This window comes from Phytophthora infestans, genomic scaffold, assembly GCF_000142945.1.
Source record: "Phytophthora infestans T30-4 supercont1.4 genomic scaffold, whole genome shotgun sequence".
NCBI lineage: Eukaryota > Oomycota > Peronosporomycetes > Peronosporales > Peronosporaceae > Phytophthora > Phytophthora infestans.
This window is the reverse complement of record NW_003303755.1, coordinates 2390581-2412640: the sequence shown is the minus strand read 5'-3', so window position 1 is coordinate 2412640 and position 22060 is coordinate 2390581. Positions and strand designations below refer to the sequence as shown.

The following is a 22060-nucleotide window of genomic DNA, read 5'->3' as shown; positions in this document are numbered from 1 at the left end:
GTAGCAAGCAGACTTCAACAGAATAATGCGTGTTCTAATGAACGATGGTGCGTACTCTTAAGTGAACAAACGCTGCATCAAGATGTTAGCGTTGTCTCGACAATACTTGATTTCTGCACTAAGATCGGCCAACTGACCTCGATAGAAACGCTGAACTGCGTCTGGTTCATATCTCGAGAAACGCGCACTCGGAGGTGCTGGTGGCATCCAGTCCGCTAGTGCTGCTACGGTGCAGAACACTTCGTCACCATTCAGCTGTACTAACGCTGCAAAGAGCTCCGAGGTTTGCTCCACAATCTCCCGTGGTGCTGCACGACTCAAGTATTTACTGCAGACGCGTGTGATTTCAGGCACAAGTTTTGTCACCGTCTCCGATTGTCGGCATACCGTGGTTAGACACGACAGAATCGTCAGCAGTTGACGAATCTCTTGCGTTTTCCGCGTCCCGCTCACAGCGCTGAGTTCAGTGTCCGTAGTAGTTTGTGCTTCTACTTCACTCACCGCGTCATCGTGTGGCTTTGATATCAGCAGCATGGAGCGCGTAAGCCGTGAAGACTTTGCGTCAGCCTCGAAATTGATAGCTTGCATTAGAGACCGCAGCACGGGCCACACGCTCTCCACAAAGCGCTCTCCGACAAAGTCACCAGCAGTTTCTGCTAACGTGGTGATGACACCGACAGTACTAGTTACGATCGCGCGGTTCTCAACACGTAGTCGAGGTAGTAACTCGGGCCACATCCGAGCGACAAGAGGCAATAGCTGTCTTTGGTGTTGTGAGAGGAATCGCACACCCTCCCGGATCAAAGATAACACCAGACAGCACGCGATTGGATCGGATTCCACCAGGAAATAGCCACATCTGTCCATGATATCGATGACGAGTGCTCGATAGCCTGAAGTGTCTTCATCGTTGTCTTGATTGTCCTCTCGAGTGTTGGCCTGAATTGCATCATACTCCAACGGCATCGCACCTTTCACACTTGGCATTTCTGGTGTTTCAGGGACGGATTCGTTCTCTTCGTCGGCTTCAATATCGAGAGCATCTATACCATCGTTTGCCAACACCTTCATCTCGTGAATGAAATTGCTCAGAAGAGAGCGAGACGAAGTCTGTTTTTCAGTCTCGTCGTCTCCAAGTGTTCGCATTTTCTTGACTTCAGCCTCTCGGACATCACGTGCAATACTATCGAGCAGATTCTTGAGCGCGCGTAATAAACCATCGACGTAAGGCGAGTCCTGGTATAAATCAACGCTACGTAGCAGTGACGATGCTACTTCATGGACCAGAGGCAAAGACGCTAATCGAGTGTGTCGCAGTAATGCCTCCACGACGTACGCCGTCATCGGATACGCATCTAATTGTTCAAGCCGAGCGCATAAAGAATCCACGAAGTAGTCCATGTTGGCCTGGAAAAGGGCCTCGAGGGATTCGTAGCCCGTGAAAAAGTAGACCTTCTCCAACGCAGCTAAAGCGGCACGCTCCACTTCCACACTGTGTGATCCTAATTGTTCAACTAACGGATACAGCACATACAGCAGGAATATCCTAAACTCAGCGCCAAGGATTTCGGCACACACACCGACACATTCAACCATGAGCGCACGCTGCGATACAAGTGCTCTACTGGAGCTGTGGATCGATGGCGAATTGTGCTCTTCCCAAGCCTCCAGCGCCAGTAAATCCTCCAAAATACGGCCAATAAGATGGACATCCATCGTTTCATTGCTGCTCCCCTCGCTCGAGCAGTAAGCGCGTAAGAACTCGTTCAAAACCAGCACAACTTCTGCTCTTCCCGATCCTGTGGAAGCCCCAGATAATAACATGAAAGCGCTGTCAATGAAGCCCGCTGGGGTTGAGACAGCGCCGATGTCGCGCAACATCGCCAACACATCTTGAACTGACGCTTCCTCATTGAAGTAGCGCAGTCTCTTCTGGAATTGTGAGACCACGACACTATTACCGTTGCCTTTGTCCGCCTGTGGTTCACTGGAAAACTTTTGGTGGACAACCAGCTCGATGTCAAGCGCAGCAAATGATACCACACGACACAGAGAGGTGTAGATACTCTCCATAGACGCGTCGAGATACGGGGTCAAGCTCGATCCTAGAAATGCCAGGTAGCCACGAAGAGTGCGCACAAAATGAACTTTAGTTGCCTCGTGCTCAGTCGCAACTTTGAGCACAAGAGTGGAAAGCAGCATTTGGAAACGATCAGCCATTTCTGGTAACACGCGTAAACGCTCTTCGGAAGACAACGCCGACATTTGTAAGTTCTGAAGCACCTTGTCCGCTTCGTTAGCAACCTCTGCGATTGCATCACCTCGAAGGACTAGAAGTTCATCGTAACATCGAAAGAAAGAGATTTGGAGCGCTTGTCGACACTGGAGCATCACTGTACCACACAGTCGTGCAAGTGCACAGCGAACTCGCCAAGAAGAGCGCGGTAAGCCAGTGCTGGTTCCAGCAGCAACGGCTGTGGCGCTGGCCGCGAACATCCGGGAAAGCAGTAAATCTAGATTTATAGCTGTGGTCTGCAGCCACTCGTCACTTCCACTTGAAGGCAAGTCGGTTGGTTCATCTGTCTCTGTCGGATCGTCTTTCGTCTTTTCAAAGGTCTGTCGAATAGCTTCCAGCGTGAATTTCTGCTGTTCTTGCTTCACTGCTCCATCTTCTGGCAAATGTTCATCACCGATGCAAAGATCCAATGCTGCAGATAAACAGTTTAATGCTGCAGCAACTACCTTGGATGCCTGTTGCGGTGCATTTGCGCTCTTCCACAAACCAGCAGCGACACCAGGCAAGTATTGTCGGAGGGTGTGGGGGTCGCGAATGAAGAACAACACGCACTTAAGCACCTGAATCGCTTGCAATGCAGCTTCTCGACACCGTTCTCGTCGTGCTACATGCAACAGCGACGCTACTAAGTACGCGAAGAAGTGCTGCTGGTCCACTTGAAGCAGCATTGCCTGCCTTTCTTGCCCTTCGTCCTCCAATAACTCCAGGAGACTCTTCAGAATGGCAAGCCTCAACTCCTCTGGCTGAGAAGCAAGTGTCAAACTGCCCGGAACTTCTTCGTTATCATCATCAGCCTCCGGTGGTGGTGGCAGATAGAAAACACAGCTTTGCACGAAGCTCAGCCGGCGGTGCACCTGCCCAGGATTATCTCCTCGCATGCGAGGCTTACAACGCCGCAGCACACTAGCAAACGCCCTAAATGCTCGTTCTTGAAGTGCCACAGATGAGGCATTAAGCACGAAGGAGCTAAGCAGTTTGTGCAGCGAGAGCAATACCAGATCGTCCATAGCCGCGAATCCCACCATCGGCGTATGAGCAGCTCGCTTCTCGGGCACATCCACGCGTTCATAGAGAGCCACCAACTCGTCTAGAACCTCTTGAAGCTCCTTGCAATGAGCGCTACTGGGCTGGAGTTGCACAAAACGTGACAGACGCGTGCACAGCTCCACATACACCGCCACCTCCGCCATGCTTGTCAGTGATGTTTAGAAATGCTTAACTTTTTGTGATAGAAACTTGGAATTAACGCTACTTTTGAAGAATCAACTTGTTTTTGTACTTGGCTCATGAAAAATTATCCTGTTTTGTAGTTTTTTTTTAGGTATTTGAAAACTACAAACTTGCCATCATCACTCTTCAGCTTTGTATCTGACTCATGGGGGCTCCGCGTCGAAAGCAGCAAGAGCAACACGCGGCGCTCGTAGCGCAGCTCGCGGCTATTAAGAAGAGTCAGCAGTCATTGCGTGAGGATTCTCTTGCGTTTGCCAAGGCACCGGCGGCCCCTGAGAAGGCGGCGGCTCAGCGATCGCTACGCTCCTTGCGACAGCTTACGCCCGACGTGACCGTCCTTTGTGCGCAGACTGGCGCAGTTGTGGAGCGCGTCGCGAATGCTAATGACGTTGCCGAGAAGATGACGCGAGAGGTGCGACGCCTGGACGTGATCCAGCTGCGTTTAGGCGAAGCTTTGGAGCAATCCGCGCAGCTTCTGACGCTGCGTAACGCGCTAGCAGGTATCCGACGCGCCATGCAGCAACAGAGGTACCCGGAGGCCGCAACGTTTCTCCAGACACTGAAAAATATTGAACAGCAAATGCCACTGGACGTGGCGGACAAACTGCGAGTGGATACCATTGAAAATGACCTTAAGGCTGTCATTGAAGGCGCGTTCGAGGATGGTCTACGAGCTGGTGATACTCGCCAAGTGCAAACATATGCGCCGTTGTTTAAGGTGGTGAGTAAGGACTACGAAAAACATGGTCTGGTGATGTTACTGGACCATGTACAGAAGACACTGGAGCAGACGTTGAAGGGGGAAAGAGATCCACGAGTTGGGGTCTTCAGTACTCAGGAACTCATCACTCACCTTGCGGAGGTGTTTAATCAGGTGGCACAAGAAGCACAACAACATGCTGGTCTGCTGTCGCAGTGTTTTGAGAGAGTTTATGGCCCAAATCGATTCGTGGCGACGTTGTATACGTTGGGAGAGCAGTCGGCGGTCGCAGTGTTGAACGCGTACATGGTACAGCGTAAATTTCACGAACGGATTACGAACGGAGAGCAGCTAGAATCGCCGGTTTCAACTAACGTCACCCCGCTATCGCCGTCAAATCGGAGTGGCAGTACTCGAGGGTTGCAATCTGCACCTTTAAGTCCCAAAGATGATGGTGTCGCTGTCATGAACGAACAACTGAATGAAATGGCGCTGGTCATTCAACACACGCAGACATACGAGCGGTTCATGCGCTCAAGGGTGGTGTCAGAAGAGGAAGCTGAAGCAAACGACACGGGGGAAGCTGAGAGGAGCGGGCAAGCTGATGATGATATAGGTCTTGTCGTTCCAGTATTGCCTCCTATCCAAGAAAGTGAATTGGGGAGAACTGTCCAGGAACTGGCAGGTCTCTACTGCTTCTTCGAGAATGCACTGTTGAACCAGGCTGCTCGGAAAGCATTTCAGTGGGAAGAGCTTCACTTTTCATCCGGCGACGGGAGCTCTGGAGGTGCTGAGCTTGGTGGAATCGACAGCGACGATGGAATGGCGTGCTTTCCTATCTCATCGGCTGTTGATGAAATCTTTTACGTGGCACGTAACTCTGGATTGCGAGCTTTGGCAACTGGCCATGTCGACTGTGCTGCTGGCGTTCTCAACATGATTAATACGGTGCTACGTGATGTCGTTGGAGACACGATGCGAAGCCGTATTCGACATATGACAACAGCAGCCAAGATGGACAGTGCAGCAGGAGCGGATGCTGCGAGCTTGTTGGCCGCATCCTCTGCGCAGTTACGTGATCAGATGCAGCAGCAGTTTGCCAAGCTCAGCAAAACTGTTGGACCTGTGGGTGGCGCTAATACTGGGGATAATGCTGGTCAAACACCAGAGCAGCGAAAGGAACACACTCCTGATGTCACGCTTAACAGTTTGGAGGTTACCTCGGGATACATCGCACAATTGAAGGGCGAGTTCGAGCGCGAGCTGCCCGAAGCCTTCCCGGAGGTACCGCAGCACATTATGACTTGTCTAAATGCGCTCGAAGACGCATCAGCAGAGCTCAAACAGCTTCTTCTAGCGTCAAGAAAAAAGCTGCTCAAGCTCTTGGAGCCTAAAATTGCCACTTATCTAAACAGTTTGCTGTCATCGTCGGCATCTTCTGCAGCCTCAGCTTTGGCTGCTTCCGCCACTGCTCTTTCGTCCGCTGGAGCTTCATCGTCGCGACGCAATCCTGTCCGGTATGAACTCACAGAGGCCATGTTCACATTCAACGAGGCCAACGATCCGTTCGCCCATGCTTTTGTACGTGGGCTTCGCTCCCTTCTGACCGCTTTTCGCGGGAATCTCTCGCGCAGCAACTACCGTGCTATCGTTCAAGGGGTGGCTTTGTACTCTGCTACTCAACTTGAGTCTTGGTTCCTCTCAAAGGCGACACGGGTAAACCAGCTGGGTGCATTGCAATTTGACAAGGATGTTCGTGTCATCAGCACATACCTCAGCGGTGAAGGTGGGGCCGGTGAAGAAGTACGCGAGGCATTTGCGACCTTAACGCAACTATCCGAGGTGTTGAATGCGGACTCTCCGCAAGATGTACTGGACGTGTACGGTCGACGACGTCGTGGTGTAGCGTGGTCACTACCAGCTGCGCGAGTCAAGGAAATACTTTCACGTCGTGTCGAATTTGCTGATGCGTCAATCAATAAGCTGGTACTGAAGTGAGATGCTATGCGCTAAGCAATAATTAACTACCGGTACGGAGCCCATTGTACAAGAATGCAAAGAAGCACTAACTTTGCTGCGTCTGAACCTCGTTGTGGTAGTTGCAAATGCGTTCAGCCCATTTTCGCACTTGTTTCTTGACTTGCCTGTAGTGAGTTGGTGACTGCGTAGCACTGGTCTCCCGTTGATCCACACGTCCAAAACGTGTTCGCGACCAGCGACGTAGACGACATGATTCACTGCATTGTACATAGGTAGCATCTCGATGCTGTCGCACTCGATTGCGATAATATCTGCGCGTTTGCCCACCTCAATGGACCCGATCTCATGCTCTAGTCCAAGAGCTCGTGCACCATTCAATGTAGCCATCTGCAGGGCTTCAGCAGCAGAAACACTCGTGCAGTCATGGGATTCTGCTTTCGCCAGCATTGCTGCCAGTTTCATCTCTCCTAATATGTCGAGCGAGTTGTTGCTGGCCGCGCCGTCAGTACCGAGCGTCACATTCACCCCTCGACGTAGCATTTCAGTCACTCGTGCGATTCCAGATGCCAATTTGAGGTTAGACGACGGACAGTGGACGACGTGGGCCCCAGCACGAGCAACGTCATCAATCTCCTCATCAGTTAGTTGAGTCATATGCGCACATATAAGTCTATCTGATAGTAGACCCAAGCGTTTGAAATTTGCAAGTGGACGCAGCTTTTGATCGCTTTTGTGGCAACACATAGAGGCTCGGTTCAACTGCTCGCTGTCATTGCATTCCGCCTCCGTCTCGTGCAGATGAATGTGGATCCGTGCGTTATACTTGCGCACTAATGCGTCCACTTTAAGCAATGTATGTTCCCCTACTGTGTAGGGAGAATGGGGCGCCATAGTGACCGTGATGAGGTCGTGACGCCCAGGAGCAAATTTTTCCAGATTTGGCTCCGCCTTTGACAAAAAATCGTCCGGACCTGAGCCATAGGGCGACGCCATATCCATAATACCTTGACCCACTGCTCCACGCATGCCTGTACTCTCTAGCACGCCACAAATTTCGTTTGGGAAGAAATACATGTTGTTGAAGCACGTGGTCCCGCTGCGGATCATCTCGGCGACGGCGTGGGTCATCCCAGCGCGCACAAACTCCGGACTGACAAACTTCTTCTCCGTTGGCCAAATGTCCTCCGCCAGCCAGTCGTGCAGCATCTTGTCGTCCCCTAGACCGCGGAACAGCGTCATAGGCGCGTGCGTATGCAGATTGATCAGCCCTGGCATCACGATGTGGCGGCCCAAATGCTGCTCCTCAGCACCGATGAAGCGCTCCTGGGCTTCTACTCGTGGCAGCAGCGCCACGACCCGAGCCTTGTTGACCACAATAGCAGCATCATGCAGCACTACGTCGCGAGGAAGAACCGGGATCACGTGCGCAGCGAAGATTACCAGATCCACTTTCAGCTTGGTCATGGCAATCAGCTAAAATATGGCAAATGATGCCAAAATTAAATTTGGCGCGTTGTTTAATTTTTCGATTTGAATTTCGCGCGGAGAATAAAGAAACGTTTTTATGATGTTTCTTATCCATTAAAATTGCGCGCCAGTAAATTATTTGCCAGAACGTACTCAGTTGGTATGCGGCAGCACTCTCTGTACGCGTCGCTGAGGTGTGTCGTGCACCCGGCGGAGTTGGACGTGCCTGAGCTTCTCGCGCTAGAGCTGTGTCTGATTGATGGTGGAGCGACGATATTGGAAGACGCGAACGCCGCGAGCAGCAGCGTCGTGACGCACATTGTGTGCCACCCTAAGGCCTATCGGAACTTCGTGGAGCAGCGCAATGAGCGCTTCGTGGCGCTTGTGCGGCCTGAATGGGTTTTCCGCACCTTCTTGCTACAGCGACTGATTCCCGTAGACCGCTTCAGTCCCAACCCGGCGCTTGTCTTCTCCACACTCGCGATCTCGGCGGGAACCATGGGGAAAGACCCTCGGAAGGTCACCAACGGCCTCATCACTCACTTTGGCGGGCAAATCGTTGATCAGAATGAAGTTCATCCCGGAGCTACACACATTCTGCACCACGAAGACAGCAGTAAAGACACTACAGAGCCTGAAGAACTCGAATTCCAGAAACTGCTGCAGCTTACCTACTCAAAAGCAGACGTTGCGCGTGGTGTCGATGCATGGAGACTGCACATGTCGACGCATCAAGAAGGATCAACGTATACTCTGCCCAGTTGTGTCGTTGCCTACATGGGACAACGAGCGGGACTGGACAAGCAATATCATGTCAAACTCACATGGATTGAAGAGTGCGTGACGCGCCAGAGTCGTGTACCGGAAGGCCCTTTCGCTCACAAGCCGACTGGAGCTGCTGAGATTAAGCCAGGAAAGAAGGGGCGTAGCTGGAAAACGCAACCGAATGTGCAGTTGGAAGATTTGAACCTCAGCAAGTGTGCACAGGTGTATCAACTGGGCAGGACGGAGCTTGGAAGTGATCTCTCTGTGGTTCGCAGGCTATCTAACGAGGTAAATGCTTTCATCTACTTCGGATATGAGGGGTGGATGATTGTAATCGTTAGTTTGTGTGGTTATTTTGCTCGTAGAAACTTGAGGCGATGAAGAAGACTCTCCATGGGGCAATCGTACTCCTCGCTCAGCATATTGCGCCACTGCTGCGAGAAAAACTGTCTGACATGTTGAAGACGGTCGATGCCAAGGTGGCGAATGTGCCATTTGGAGATTCGTATCAGGATATTGTGGGTAAGGTGGTCACAAATGCGTCGTTTGTAGTGTGTCGCTATCGCGGTGGCTTCGAGTACAACGAGGCCATGCGTCAAGGCAAAAATGTGGTTAGTATCTACTGGGTTCTAGCAGGTCTTTCGCAAGTCAGCAAGCCGACTCCTTTCAACGAGGCGATTCAGCGTCCTGTTCAGTCTTTTGGAAGTATCCCTGGAATGCAGTCTTTTGTTATTACACTGTCCGGGTATTCTAGCAAATCAAGCCCAACTCGAGAAGAGCTCCAGATTGCTATTCATGCCACTGGCGCGTGCTTGCTTCCTGTACTTTCACGAGCTCATTCCACACACCTTCTGTGCTATGAGGCCTCCGGAGAGAAGTACAAGAAGGCGTTGAGCTGGAGATTCGATAACGTCTTGAGTCACGAGGTAAGTGGTTGTGCTTGTCCCTGGCTTGTCCTCAAATCTCATTTGTTGCTCATGTTTTTATTTTAGTGGATCTTCGCATGTCTGTCCAAGTGGGAATATGTCCCTGAGCTTGCGTTCCGATACAATGCGATTAAGGAGCTGTCAGGAGATACAGACAGCACGGCATCGGACCACAGCTCCAAGAAGAAGGACAGCGGAGATATCAATCCGGACGAAATAGTGAGCAAGACGAAGCTAGCGATTACACCCAACGTGAGAAGTGCGAAGAAGGCGAAAAAGGGTGGCGAAGGTCGATTTGACGTTGACGGCATCCTCACTGAGATTGATAAGGTGCCTACTCTAACTGAGAAGAAGACACCAGCTAACCAAAAGACTCCGACAGCAATCTCTAAATCATCCACCACGACTTCTGGCCGGGCGAAAGATGTTGCATGCACGCTCTTCGACACACCGACAAACGCCGCTGCCCCTTCAAGTACTAAACGGAAGACGCGCAGGAGTGCTGCTGAGGAAGTGTCTGCGGATATGGAAGAAGTGGAGAAAGAACCGGCGGTAAAAATCGACGCCGAAGCCGCGAAGGAGCCCCCGCTGGTGATTAGCATCAGCAGCGACAGCAACGCCGATGAGTCCGGTGCTATTGAGGCAGCAACCACCCAGGTTGCCAACCAGGAACCAGAAGAGACCAAGGCGCCTGCCAAGAAATCGAAAGCCAAAAAGCGAAAGGTTGCTGCTGACGTGGACGAATCGGCCACGTTGAAGTCGAAAAGAGCTTCTTCGAAAAAGCAGAAGAATGAACCAGCAGCTACCAAGAAAACACGCGCAGCGTCTCCACCTAAGATCAAGCGAGTGTTCCTCTTGACCGGCGATCGAGACCAGGCCACTCTGCACACTTCAATAATTTCTTCCTTGGGCGGGAGCGTCAGTGAGTTTAGTCGTGAGTTTGACAGCAACTGCACGCACATTATTTGCAGCGAACTCAAGCGCACGGAGAAGTTTATTGCGGGATGTGCAGCTGGCAAGGTGCGTCTACAGTACAGATTCGTGTCCAGTACTAACTGGAGAAGTCTCTAACTGACATTGTCTTGTTCGTATTATCCACTGCAGTGGATATTGAAGCCCTCGTACTTGGAAGCTTGCTCTGCCTCAAAACAATTTCTCGATGAGTCCGCGCATGAGTGGGGAAGCCACAAAACTGATAAGAAGGATATTGATGGGCGTATTTGGCCCGAGGTGTGTGCATTTTGGCGAAAGGAGCGCGCAGGTGGCCATGCTGGTGCGTTCCATGGCTGGCGCTTTTTCATCCATGCCAAGTGCGTCCCACCCCGAGATATGTGTGAACGTATTGTCCTCGCCGGCGGAGGTTCCGTGATCCCGCTTACCAAGGCCGTCGATTTTGACAGTTTGGCAAAAGAGTCTTCCCCCGAGGCGCCTGTTGTGGCACTGTTTCCTCCTGAGGTTCCAACACGAGACTTGTGGTTGAAGAAGATCAAAACCCACAGCATCGAATGTATCAAGGCGACCTTCCTCATTGACTACATCACCAAGAAGCAATCGCCGCCTGTCAAGCGCACAGACTACCGTCTCTAGAGTCTACTGTAGGTCTCACAAATGAAGTGCGCGACGGCGTACAAGAATTTAGTCGTCCATTTCGATGAGATCGGCCTCGTCCTTGTAGATCTGTTCACGAATATCGCAGATGCAGAGAATATTTAGCAATATGTTCTTGTATAACGAATGATCCCAGCCATTGTGTAGTATTTTGAAGTAGTTCTCACCCTTCCGAAGCGTTCGAAGCCGCCGTGCAAAATGAGTACGCGGGGCTTGTGCTTGGTCCCTTCAAGCACCACCTCCATACGAGCTTTAACTCTCTTTGCACATGAAGGTCCGCGTACTTGACTCAGCATGCAGTGGAAAACAATGGCATCTTCGTCTTTGTACCTTTCCACAAGGGTGTCGACGTCGTCATCGTCCATGAAATTGTCCTCGGGGATGTTCACCGCTGAGCGAATGTGGCCGCCGGCATAGTCCGTGTCGCGCACATCGATGATAACTGGGCGCTTGTTGGACGTGTTGGGGTCACGCAGGATCTCAGCCAACGCGGAAGGTTGGATGTAGTGTGGAGGCTCCATGTACCCGATCGGGATCGACATTGCTACCTGAATACGTTTTGGGTTTGATGAAAAGACGAACAACAAAATGTGTCTTGTAAAACAAGTTTCTCTTGTGACTCAAAATAAAATTCCAAAAGTGACATGATAACTCGGACATCCTTCATGGAAATAAAAAATTACTACAGTAGTATAACAGTGGATGCCATTGAATAAATAAACTCTTGAAACTACAGTCTCGGCCACTACATGTACAAAAATGATGGATTTGAGGACTACTTTTCGGCTTCGAGCTTGGTTTTTATTATTGTTTGGGGTAAATTTACGATTTTTTCACTAGACTACCGGTTTGTATGCAGCTGCTTCCAAGTCACTTGCCGGCACTTTGATGATCAAACCATCACAAGAGCGAACAGAGCCGTAAATGTGGTCAGCGCCGTCGCCATTGCAAAGTTGTGTCCCGAGGCCGAGTTAGACGCTTCGTCCCCGATGGTGTCTGAGCCAGCGGACTTGCTTCCACTCTTACCGTCATTGTTTAAGGATCCATCGAAGAACATGACGCTGCCAGAGCCAGAGTAGCTCGCAGCGAGGTTGTCGGGCAGAAGCACCATGATCGTCGTTGGCGTTTCTGTATCAGTTGCCGAGACAGCAGCAGATGCAGATGCATCCATCGCAGAGGTGGAGCTAGCACTAGTAGCAGACCCTGTGCTCGACAGGTCGGTGGTAGCTTGCACGCGTCGCAACGAGTTCTGCGAGTGGATAACAGTATTACCAGGAATCTCCACATCAGCTTCCGGTTCCCACCCTAATGCAGTGGCGTAGATCGATTCTAGTAGAACGGCAACGGAAAGTGCAAAGATGAATTGGAACGACTTCATGGCGACGGTTGTTGGTGGAGGGAATTGAATAATGAGGCTGGATGAGATGAAGTAGCTGGGGCCTGTCACTTTGCCTCAATAAGTAATTGCCGTTCCAAGAATCAATCAAAAGTCAATGATCTGCTGTCCATCATTTGAGTGTCGATTAAAAGCATCAACGATTTACTTGTCAACAGGCTTCACAAGGTGAGTCTTAAGTGCCTCCAGAGCCTTGTAGCGGTGCGAAATCTGGTTCTTGGTGACCTTCTCCATCTCGGCGTACGTTTGTTCAAATCCGTCCGGTTGGAAGACCGGGTCCCAGCCGAAAGTGGTAGGACCGCGAGCTGGAACGATCTTGCCGTGCGTCTGGCCGACGAACACCTGAGGCTCAGCACCCGCTGGTGCGTAGGCGAAGATGCACTGGGCATACGCAGATTTGTCCTCGTAGGCAGCTAGCATATTATTAAGGCCGTCGTGACCCGTCTTCTCCAAAAACCACTTAATGTACGGGCCAGGTAGACCCTTGAGCGCGTTGAAGCAGAGCGATGTGTCCTCCACAAGCACAGCACCTTGCACCTGCTTGGCTGCGAGGCGGCACTTCTCCTTGGCGATATCAGCCGGCTCGCCCTGCAGCTCTGGAAGGTCCACAGCCTGGTTTCGCAACTCGAAAGGGAAGTCGGCACCCAGGATGGCCACCACCTCCTTCAGTTTGTTGGCGTTGCCCGTCACGAACGTCAGCACAGGCTTGGCACTCGACATTTTGTTGAGGATTGTCAATGCAGCAGTGGGCTTCCATGTACTAATTTTAGCGTTAGCTCACGGAATGTTGCACAATATGTTCAAACATAACAAAAGATTGCAGATTTAAGGGCTTCCATGTACTAATTTAACACGGAATGTTGCGCAATGTTTACAAACATAACATCAAGTGGCTACTGCACCCGCAGCTTCAACCTGTAAATGTTGCACGAATGTAAAAGAGATCTTAAAAAGACGCGAGTCTTGAATACTTGACCGTGTTCCGAGCAGATTGTACTCGACCCACCGAGGAGTTGGATCGTTCGCCATGTTACCTGCTTTCCAAGTACATTTGCACCAGCCGATTCTTGAGCGTGTAGCACAAGTAGGAAAGTTCGACGGTCGCCACCCCGCGTTGGCATGCGGCACTACTGCGGGCAAAGTATTCATCCACTCGCCAAACGAGAACACCTTTCGGGATAACTCGGAGGCAGATGACAGCGACCAAAGTAGCGTGCGTTTCCTCAAGATCAATCGCAAGGTCACGGCACTGGCAGCCGGCAAGTTCGAGAACGCAGATCAGGGCGACACGCTCGTAGTGGGCACACAATCCAGCTTGCTGGCTTACGACGTGGAGAAGAACTCCGACATCTTCTATAAGGATGTTCCCGATGGCGTGAGTGCCATGCTCTTCGCACCTGCACCACGCACTGCCTCGTTGGTAAACTCTCCGTCTCAGATGGTCGTGGTGGGCGGAAACTGCTCGCTGCAAGGCTTCGGTCGGGACGGTGGTGAGCTCTTCTGGACAGTCACTGGAGATCATGTTCGTGCACTGACAGTGAATGTGACTGGCCATGGACGCGATGAACTCATTGCCGGATCAGATGACTTTGAGATCCGAGCATTCCAGAATGAAGAAGTAGTTTTCGAGTGCACGGAGACAAGTCGAGTGCTGGCACTCACAGCGATTAAGAAGCAAATGTTCGGCTATGCTCTTCAGAACGGCACCGTAGGCGTCTACAAAGGGAAGCACCGTGCATGGCGTGTTAAATCGAAGAACGTTCCAACGGCAATCCACAGCTTTGATATCGACGGTGATGGAGAGAAGGAGATCGTTATGGGCTGGAGCAACGGCAAGTTCGAGGCGCGAAAGCTGGCGAACGGAGAAGCCGTGCATAAGGAAGTGCTTAAATCGCCTGTGGCGGCCCTTGTGACGGCAGACTATCGCATGAATGGCAAAGACGAGATTATCTGCTGTTCAGCAGACGGAGAGATTCGCGGCTATTTCACTGCCACGGGTGATTTTCCTGCCCCAGGAGTGTCCAGTACTGGTACCAATGATAAGGCAAGTCAGGAAGAGAAAGAGGTAGCGAAACTGTCCAAACATCGAGCAGCGCTACAGCTGGAAATCAAGTCGTTAGAGGCAAACCAGGCCGGTACTGCGACAGCAGGAAAAGGGCTACGTATTCGAGCCGACACCAACCTCAAGGTAAGCTCACTAGCAAGTAAAAGCGCCCCAAACTTTGAGCTCGAAGTGTCGACCGAGAACGACGCAGTTATCAAGATGGTAATTGTGTTTGAGTCCGAAGCGGGTATCTTCGAGGGCGAGGCTTTGGTCGTTCGTCCAGCAACTATGAGTTCGACAGTTCGAATTCCGCTGAATGTGACTAAAGATGCTGCAGCGCGTCTCGATTTCAAGGTGCTCGTAGGTTCACGTGGCCATCACACGTCCTTTCACGTGTTTGAATCCACTTTCAAACTGCCAAAGTTTGCTGCGTTTCACCACATCACTGGTGAAACTCCAGGCCCACAGACGACGCCGGAAGGATCGGTGCGTTTCAATACGCCAGTGAAGCCACAGCAAATGTACTCATGGCTGGACAACGCCTTTGTGTTAGCCGAGTTGATCCCAGATAGTTCTCAAGCCCATTTAATGTTCCGTTCGCTTCGCAACAACTCGCGGCTCAACATCTCCGTGAATTCACAGGAGACTGTGATCCGAACGGACAGTATGGAGCTAGCAGCTGAACTTGTTCAGCACATGTGCGCATTCCTTGAATGGCGAGACCTTGAATCAGTGGCAGATTTTCCTCAACAAATGGAGGAATTCCGTAACCTGCTCGTGAGAGTTGATGAGAGCAATGCTATTAGGCTCAAGCTCACAGGTGAAATGGCTGACGATTCCAATCAGGTCAAGAATCTCATCATCCGCGTCGAAGACTTGCGTATTCTCAACGACATGTACGTGATGCACTAGTGCGCATATTTGGTGAGCAAACTCACTCGAATCCTTGTGTTAATAGGCCTCGTATGCGGCGGTTCTACTCCGAGTTGTTCTCACTGAACAATCAGCTTTTGGGCGAGTACACAAAGCGCAGTACGAACCACCAGGCACTTCTTGATGCTCTCAAGGAGGTTAACAGCATGATCCAGCTTGCTGCGCGGTTGCGTTTCGGTAACGCAAAGTCCACGGTCATCGCAGCTTGTCGCAAGGCGATCAAGAACAACAATATCCACGCACTCTTCTACATCGTGAAGACAGGGAAAGAAGAACACCAGTAACTTGACCTAGCTAATACGGCATCTCAGCTTCAAAAATCGTTGGCTGTAACGCTGATAGCACCACCTCCCCTTCAACTTAATCAATCCACGCGATGAGGACGAAATGCGAGAGAGTCTCGCCACTCTGCATCGTCATCTTCGTCATCTAACATGCCAAACGCTTGCTTGTGTTTACGCTTTCCTGTTGAACACTCGCCCGGAGCCCCCATCGGCGGTGACGCTATCAGTGCGTCAACCTCGTCACCGAAAGAGATTCGCCTGTTAATCCGAGGTGTTCTACAAACAGAATCCCACTCACAGTTAGAAATGTTGCTGCTTTCAACAAGTCTGTCAGTCCAGCATACTTACTTTTCCTGTGGTCGCTCCTGTCCTTTAGTTGTTCCCAAGGCTTGGTCGTGGCTACGCTTCTCTAAAACCTGATGCGCCTCCACCGCATCGTCAATCTCCTTTTCGTCATCCGATCCAAATGCTTCATAGTGTGAACGCTTGTCTAAAGGGTGGGAAGTTGCAGTTGCAGCATTGCCCTCTGGTTGCTCGATATTTTTTTCTAATATCCGTGGATGCTTGCGCTTTTCAACCGATTGCCGAGCTATTCTGACGCTGTCATTTGTCTTCTCAGCGTCCGATTCAAACGCTTCGTGGTGCTTCCGCTTCGTCGCAACTTGAGCTGCAGCAGAGCCACCGCTTGCAAATGAAGCGCAAAATGTCTGGAAATCTGTCTGAGGTTCGCTTCGCTCGGACTCTTTCGTCTCTTCATTGGCACCTATGCTCGTCTGCTCATTTTGCTGCTCTATTGGCGTACGATCCTTCTGTCGTGCTAACTTCGGCACTTGGGAGGCACCGTGCTCCAAAGACGTTTCCAAACTAGCAGCTGGAACGGTGGTCTTCACGTCGAGCGATGAGTCCACGTTTGAGATCCTTGCCGGTTCCACTGGAGCTGAAACTGGTACTGCTGCACGGTTCCTAGCAGGAACTGGAGGTGGTGGATCATAAGACAGCTGATAGGACTCTCTTCGTCTCCTGCGTGCTCCGATCAATGCTTCCAACCGAGTAGCAGCCTCACTAGGCCCAGTATACGCTGCGGTCTCCACATCTTCCACTAATCGTACTGGTCTTCTTCCTGAGAACGTCGGCGATTCGCTTCGTCTCGCCTGCCGCGTATTCATCATGTGTGTCCGATCTTCTTTCTCCTCTCTGTTTTCTTCAACTATTTCATCTTCTCTTATCTCGTTAAACGAGAACCCACCACGGCGCGGTGCAGTGTTCGCCAAAAAATCACTCATCGCCATAGGCATTTGCATCACCGTTTCAGCGGGTCTTTTATTTCGTAGCTCTTGGTTTCTTTCACTTTTTCGCTTGGTTTCACTCGTTTTTCGTGACGATTTCGGTATCTTCTTCACTGAAGACGTTGGCGATGCAAACGGCGCCAATGCTATTGATCGTTGCTTAGCTTCACTAGCACTCGATGGCTGCCTCCTTTTTTGTGGCGGCCGACGTGGAGTCTCGGCGAGATCTCGTTGCAGCGCAGCCACCTGTTGCCTCAACGCAAGTCGCCGTTGCTGAAAGACTCGCGTAGTCAACGGAACGATTGGCGCTCGCAACGGCAAACGCGGGATCTCTACGCGTACTCGACGCTGGAATAGAAGCGGCACGCACAACTCCAGCAGCAGCACGAGTGCCCCATAGTACAAGCACAAGCGGAAGACCAGAGAGTCTTCTTCCAGTGGTAGGAACAGCATTGGATGCGGGCTTCGAAACGTTTAAAGCTTCTGCTAACATTCACGAATTAAGCTAAATTTCCAGATAATCGGTTAAATTGCCAGAAAAGAAGGTGATCATCGAAAGCTAGGCAGTAAGGAATCTTATATGAACAACAACAGCCTTGTCAAAAAGCAGTGGAGTACATGTAGCAGCGGTTTTTCTATGGTGATTCCTACAGTTGTCCATTGCGAGCGCGTCTTGCTGTTGTCTCAAACCTGACAGATCTACCGGTACGTGTCCATGAACTTGGCGTGGAACTTGGACGTCATCTCGATCACATCGTCCACTGCGTCCTCAGGCGGCAAGATCGTGGTGCGGAAGTGCCACGTGCCTTCCTTCTGACCGAAGCCCGAGCCAGGAACAACTACAATTCCCGTGTCGTCCAGCATTTGAGTGCAGTAGAACGCATCGGGAGCCATGCCAGCTTCCTTAGCAGCTTCAACAGCCTTGGGTGGAAGCGTCAGGTTCGGGAACGTGTACATAGCGCCCTCCGTCTCATTGCAAGTCACTCCCTCGAGCTCGTTAAAGGCCTTCACGAGCTTCTCCGCACGGCGCTTGAGCGATCCAAGCGTACCGTCACGCTGCTCAGCGTAGCGCTCGTAGGACGCGTCACCAGGCTGTGGCGGGTTGGTCATCATGCCCACAACCAGCTGACCTTCGATGTTCGAGCACAGGTTCACCGACATGAGCTTATAGAACTGGTCCTTGGCACCCTCGTCAATGTTGACCAGCTCCATGTAGCCACCACGGCGACCACACTCGCCCGTGAAGCCCTTGGACGTCGAGTGGAACGAGATCAGCTCCACGTCATCGTATTCCTTGCCCATATCGCGCAGTACCTTCTTGAATGAGAAGAACTTCTTTCCCTCAGCGTACACATTTTCTTGGTACACTTCGTCAGCCAGGATCAAGATGTCTTCCTTCTTGCAGAACTTGATGATCTCTTCGATGTTCTTCTCCGACAGACACTGGCCCGTGGGGTTGCCAGGGTTGATCACAGCCATCGCACGCACTGACTTGCCAGCATCACGGGCCTCCTTCACAGCACGCGCCAGCTCGTCAACATCGAGACCCCAAGCGTTGGCCTCGTCCAGGTAGTAGCCAACCAAGGTGCCGCCGTTGATGGCGATGGCCGCCGAGTACAGCGGGTACTGTGGGATAGGAGCCATGATGGCGTCGTTTTCGTCACGGATCAGAGACAACAGCGAGTTCTGCACAGCCGGACTGGCACCGTCCGTGAGATAAATGTCCTCCGGGTCGGCTGGGTGACCATCGCGGCGCTGCATGAAGCGCGCAACCTCCTCACGCACAACTGCAGAGCCCTTGCTGTGGCCATAGGCGCCAGTGCCACCCACGATGTTGTCGATGTAGAACTTGGCGCGTGCAATAGCGTCCGGCGGGAAAAGTTTTTGTGCCTCCGGCTGGTCCACAAGGCCCGGCACGTTAACAAGCGCTAACACCTGGCGCTGGAACTCGATGGGCTCCTGCTTGAGCACCTGTGGGTTGCCAATATTGCACGGGATGACCTTGTCGAAGGGGAGTGACTTGTCACCATTGGCCAGACGGTTCTCGTACTCGTTGGAGCGCAGCACCAGAGCGCCACGGACAGCGTACTCGGCCTTGACGATGTTAGGGTTGATCGTGTCGGCCGTTAGAACAGCAAAACCACGGGTGGCCTGGGATGACGAGGCTCGCAGCTGCTTGAGGGCATGGCGAGCAAGCATCTTACGTGTCTGCGGAGAAGGAAACGGAGCTAGCTTCTCTGGTCTTGCGTGGCCGGCGGCGGCTTGAAGAATGAGGTTACCGGTATGGTGCAGATTTAGCCACGGACAGTATCAGTGATACGGTATCACACTTTTCGTATCCTTGCCAAAAAAGGGCTGCCCTAGTACCCAAATCTGGTGCTCTGGGAATCAGAATTCGACGTAATCTCAAATAGCCTATTTGAGGTAGTAGAGTGGGGATTTGTAAAATGATAATGATACTAGCAACCCTTAATTAAAAGGATCGTTTAAGTTTACTGTCGCTGGTGAAAATGCGAAAACGCGCAGAGGCTGAAATTGTCGTGACTCGGGGCTATTAGGCTTGACGTGCCACATGAAATGCTTAGCGCAGTCAAAAAGAAAACACACCACTTGTACATGGACTTCGAAGCTGTACAGTACGGTAATCCACTTTCCGTGACGTTGTTTACTCCGTAGCACTACATGTATTAATACTATATAACAATCCAAGAACAAACTCATAAAATATTACTACAAGTAGTATTTCTAAAAAAGCTACAGCACGGTTGAAATCTTTATGAATGCCTCGATAAGCACTTGCAGCTTGCAACCTGTAACGCAAAGAGTCAAAGGGTAAAAAGACTGTCTATCTCCTTCCGGTGCACTATTTAGCAGACAGACTGCAACCGGCTTTACAGTAATAATATCAAAGCGAAGCGCAAACATCCTGTCAGGACCCAGAATTGAATCCTGGATTCTGGGCCCTTGTTGAAGTGTCCTCTAATCAGGTGTTTACAACGGCCGGGAAACAAATCAGCAGTGCTCTCGCCGCCACCCTCTTTTAAAAGCATGTAAAAAGGCTCTTTCTCTTTGGGTTTCTCGAGGTGAAGCTGGCGTTGTTGAAGCGATTCACTTCAGCGCTTCAAGCGAAACACACTTTACGTTGACTGAAAGCGGATCGCAGATTTTCCAGACTGTATCGCGTACGTACAATTGTCAGCTACTATTAATAATACTACAGTAACTATTAATTGAGGGCCAGAAATGCCTAATTCAGAGCATCCAAAAAAGGCCATAAAATGGTCACTTTTTGGAGCTTGGCAATTGACAAGCATCCTCCCACAATGTGGGCCACACTGAGTCGACTGACGTGTTCATGTTTCGGTCGTTAACGGACCGCTAATTACTGTAGCGGTGCATCCTTAGACAGGAACTGGAACAAGGTGTTGATATATTGCCAAGCACGACGCTTAGTTCAGGCGCTACTCGCCTTCTTGTTGGCTTAGTCAGAAGACTTGGCGCCCTTGATGTCTCCCTCGCGAGCCGTGTTGGGCTGGCGCGTCAGGCACAGCACACGCTCCCACGTGCGACCGAAGGGGTCCATGCAGCGCGGTGAGTTGCGTGTGATGGCCTCAATGGGGAAGTACACGACACGATTGGCGCTAAGGCCGACCGTGAAACCGGTGTACCCGGCCATAGCGCCGTGTACGGCGTTCTGGCCCAGCAGCATGCAGTACAGACTGTCGGCGGCGTTGGCTGGCACGGAGCGAATCATGTACGAGGGGTCAATGTACTTGACGGTGCACTCCTTGCCCTTCTTGGTGAAGTGTTCCTGGATGCGGTCCTTCATGAAAGCGCCAATAGGCGGGAGCTTCTTGTTGCCGCCGGCATCTGCCTCCACCGACGTGCCTAGCAGCTCTTCACCAGCGCCCTCAGCGACGACGACCACACCATGACCTTGTTCCTCCACAACGTGCTCAAGGTGGTCCAGGCAGCTGCGGGGGCCTTCCAGCTCGATCGGAATCTCGGGGATCAGGCACAGGTTAACGTCACCACTGGAGAGCGAGGCGTGTGCGGCAATGAAACCGGCGCTACGGCCCATGAGCTTGACAACCCCAATACCGTTGGGCACGCAACGAGCCTCCGTGCTGGCCGAGCGAATGGCACGCTGGGCTTCCTCGACGGCAGTGTTAAAACCGAAGCTGCGGTCCAGAAGATCAACATCGTTATCGATGGTCTTAGGCACACCGGCAACAGCGATTGCCAGCTTGCGGCGACGGCATTCCTCCGATATCTTGTTGGCAGCACGGTGAGTACCATCACCGCCAATCACGTAGAGCTGCGAGACGCCATGCGTAGTCATGAAGTCGATGATCTTGTCCTGGTCGAAGCCGCCACGGTTAGAGCCGAGGATCGTGCCTCCGTGGTGGTGGATGCTAGCTACGCTCTTAGGGGTCAGCATAATGGGGGCCTCCTTCTGGTCCATTGAGGTCCAGTTGTAGAAGCCGGCGAAGCCCATGCGGATACCGTAGATGTCGCGGACACCGTACAGGTTCCACAAGGCGAGGGTCACATCGCGCACAACATTGTTCAGGCCCGGGCACAAACCACCGCAGGTCACAGCAGCGGCCTTGACCTTGGCGGGGTCGAAATACGTGTTCCCGCGCGGACCAGCACGCACATAAGCGCGCGAAACGGCCTCCTGCGAGTCATTGCGGCGGATATCGCCCAGGATCACGTCGGTCTCGCCCATGATCTTGTTGTAAGTGCTCTTACGTTCGACCGAGTCATCAGCTTGCGTGTCGAGTTTGCGGCGGTTGCAGACTTGGTTGTCATGCTCAGGAAGCCACTCGCGAAGGTTCGGCACAGGTAGCAGATACGTCTTCTCGATACTAACGCCGTCAACCAGCACCATCTCGCCGAACCCTTTGGGGTGCTTGCTGGCGAAAGGGGCAGCCTTGTGTCTGACCTGGAAGGCCGCGGCCGAGGAGTCCACGGACTCGCGACGGAAACTCATTGTGCAGATGGAGAAACGTCAAACGTACAGAAGCGCTCGCTTGCTTGCTCTTCCTCCGGGTATTAATACGTCAATGGCCACAAGGCGGAGTAAGATCTTGCTGATTACATGTAGTGCAAAAACACGCAGTCACACCAAGCACCACTCAA

The 22060-nt window shown here is 51.8% G+C and overlaps 10 protein-coding genes across 10 annotated transcripts; 3 read left to right on the top strand and 7 right to left on the bottom strand.

The window, feature by feature from the left end:
* Window positions 1-57: 57 nt before the first annotated feature.
* Window positions 58-3486, bottom strand: PITG_03607 (uncharacterized protein; the record flags this gene model as incomplete). The annotated part of the gene is made up of 3 exons (XM_002906618.1): window positions 58-1130; window positions 1185-2541; window positions 2662-3486. The coding sequence occupies 3 exons, from the start codon at window positions 3484-3486 to the stop codon at window positions 58-60; spliced, it is 3255 nt and encodes a 1084-aa protein (XP_002906664.1).
* A 185-nt stretch (window positions 3487-3671) lies between these two features.
* PITG_03606 (conserved oligomeric Golgi complex subunit, putative) lies at window positions 3672-6224 on the top strand (the record flags this gene model as incomplete). The annotated part of the gene is made up of 2 exons (XM_002906617.1): window positions 3672-4771; window positions 4880-6224. 2 exons carry the CDS (start codon window positions 3672-3674, stop codon window positions 6222-6224), a joined length of 2445 nt encoding a protein of 814 aa, XP_002906663.1.
* Window positions 6225-6460: 236 nt separating this feature from the next.
* On the bottom strand, window positions 6461-7670 carry PITG_03605 (5-methylthioadenosine/S-adenosylhomocysteine deaminase, putative; the record flags this gene model as incomplete). Its single annotated transcript, XM_002906616.1, has 4 exons — window positions 6461-6463; window positions 6534-7148; window positions 7221-7302; window positions 7366-7670. The coding sequence occupies 4 exons, from the start codon at window positions 7668-7670 to the stop codon at window positions 6461-6463; spliced, it is 1005 nt and encodes a 334-aa protein (XP_002906662.1).
* Window positions 7671-7835: 165 nt separating this feature from the next.
* On the top strand, window positions 7836-10951 carry PITG_03604 (uncharacterized protein; the record flags this gene model as incomplete). The annotated part of the gene is made up of 5 exons (XM_002906615.1): window positions 7836-8246; window positions 8328-8726; window positions 8804-9364; window positions 9431-10384; window positions 10469-10951. 5 exons carry the CDS (start codon window positions 7836-7838, stop codon window positions 10949-10951), a joined length of 2808 nt encoding a protein of 935 aa, XP_002906661.1.
* PITG_03603 (uncharacterized protein) lies at window positions 10868-11514 on the bottom strand (the record flags this gene model as incomplete). The annotated part of the gene is made up of 2 exons (XM_002906614.1): window positions 10868-11041; window positions 11140-11514. The coding sequence occupies 2 exons, from the start codon at window positions 11512-11514 to the stop codon at window positions 11000-11002; spliced, it is 417 nt and encodes a 138-aa protein (XP_002906660.1).
* Window positions 11515-11864: 350 nt separating this feature from the next.
* On the bottom strand, window positions 11865-12083 carry PITG_03602 (uncharacterized protein; the record flags this gene model as incomplete). The annotated part of the gene is made up of 1 exon (XM_002906613.1): window positions 11865-12083. One exon carries the CDS (start codon window positions 12081-12083, stop codon window positions 11865-11867), a length of 219 nt encoding a protein of 72 aa, XP_002906659.1.
* A 429-nt stretch (window positions 12084-12512) lies between these two features.
* PITG_03601 (inosine triphosphate pyrophosphatase) lies at window positions 12513-13088 on the bottom strand (the record flags this gene model as incomplete). Its single annotated transcript, XM_002906612.1, has 1 exon — window positions 12513-13088. The coding sequence occupies one exon, from the start codon at window positions 13086-13088 to the stop codon at window positions 12513-12515; it is 576 nt and encodes a 191-aa protein (XP_002906658.1).
* Window positions 13089-13395: 307 nt separating this feature from the next.
* Window positions 13396-15629, top strand: PITG_03600 (bardet-Biedl syndrome 2 protein; the record flags this gene model as incomplete). The annotated part of the gene is made up of 2 exons (XM_002906611.1): window positions 13396-15308; window positions 15371-15629. The coding sequence occupies 2 exons, from the start codon at window positions 13396-13398 to the stop codon at window positions 15627-15629; spliced, it is 2172 nt and encodes a 723-aa protein (XP_002906657.1).
* A 1985-nt stretch (window positions 15630-17614) lies between these two features.
* On the bottom strand, window positions 17615-19114 carry PITG_03599 (alanine aminotransferase 2; the record flags this gene model as incomplete). The annotated part of the gene is made up of 1 exon (XM_002906610.1): window positions 17615-19114. One exon carries the CDS (start codon window positions 19112-19114, stop codon window positions 17615-17617), a length of 1500 nt encoding a protein of 499 aa, XP_002906656.1.
* A 1209-nt stretch (window positions 19115-20323) lies between these two features.
* PITG_03598 (6-phosphofructokinase, putative) lies at window positions 20324-21959 on the bottom strand (the record flags this gene model as incomplete). Its single annotated transcript, XM_002906609.1, has 1 exon — window positions 20324-21959. One exon carries the CDS (start codon window positions 21909-21911, stop codon window positions 20397-20399), a length of 1515 nt encoding a protein of 504 aa, XP_002906655.1.
* Window positions 21960-22060: the final 101 nt, after the last annotated feature.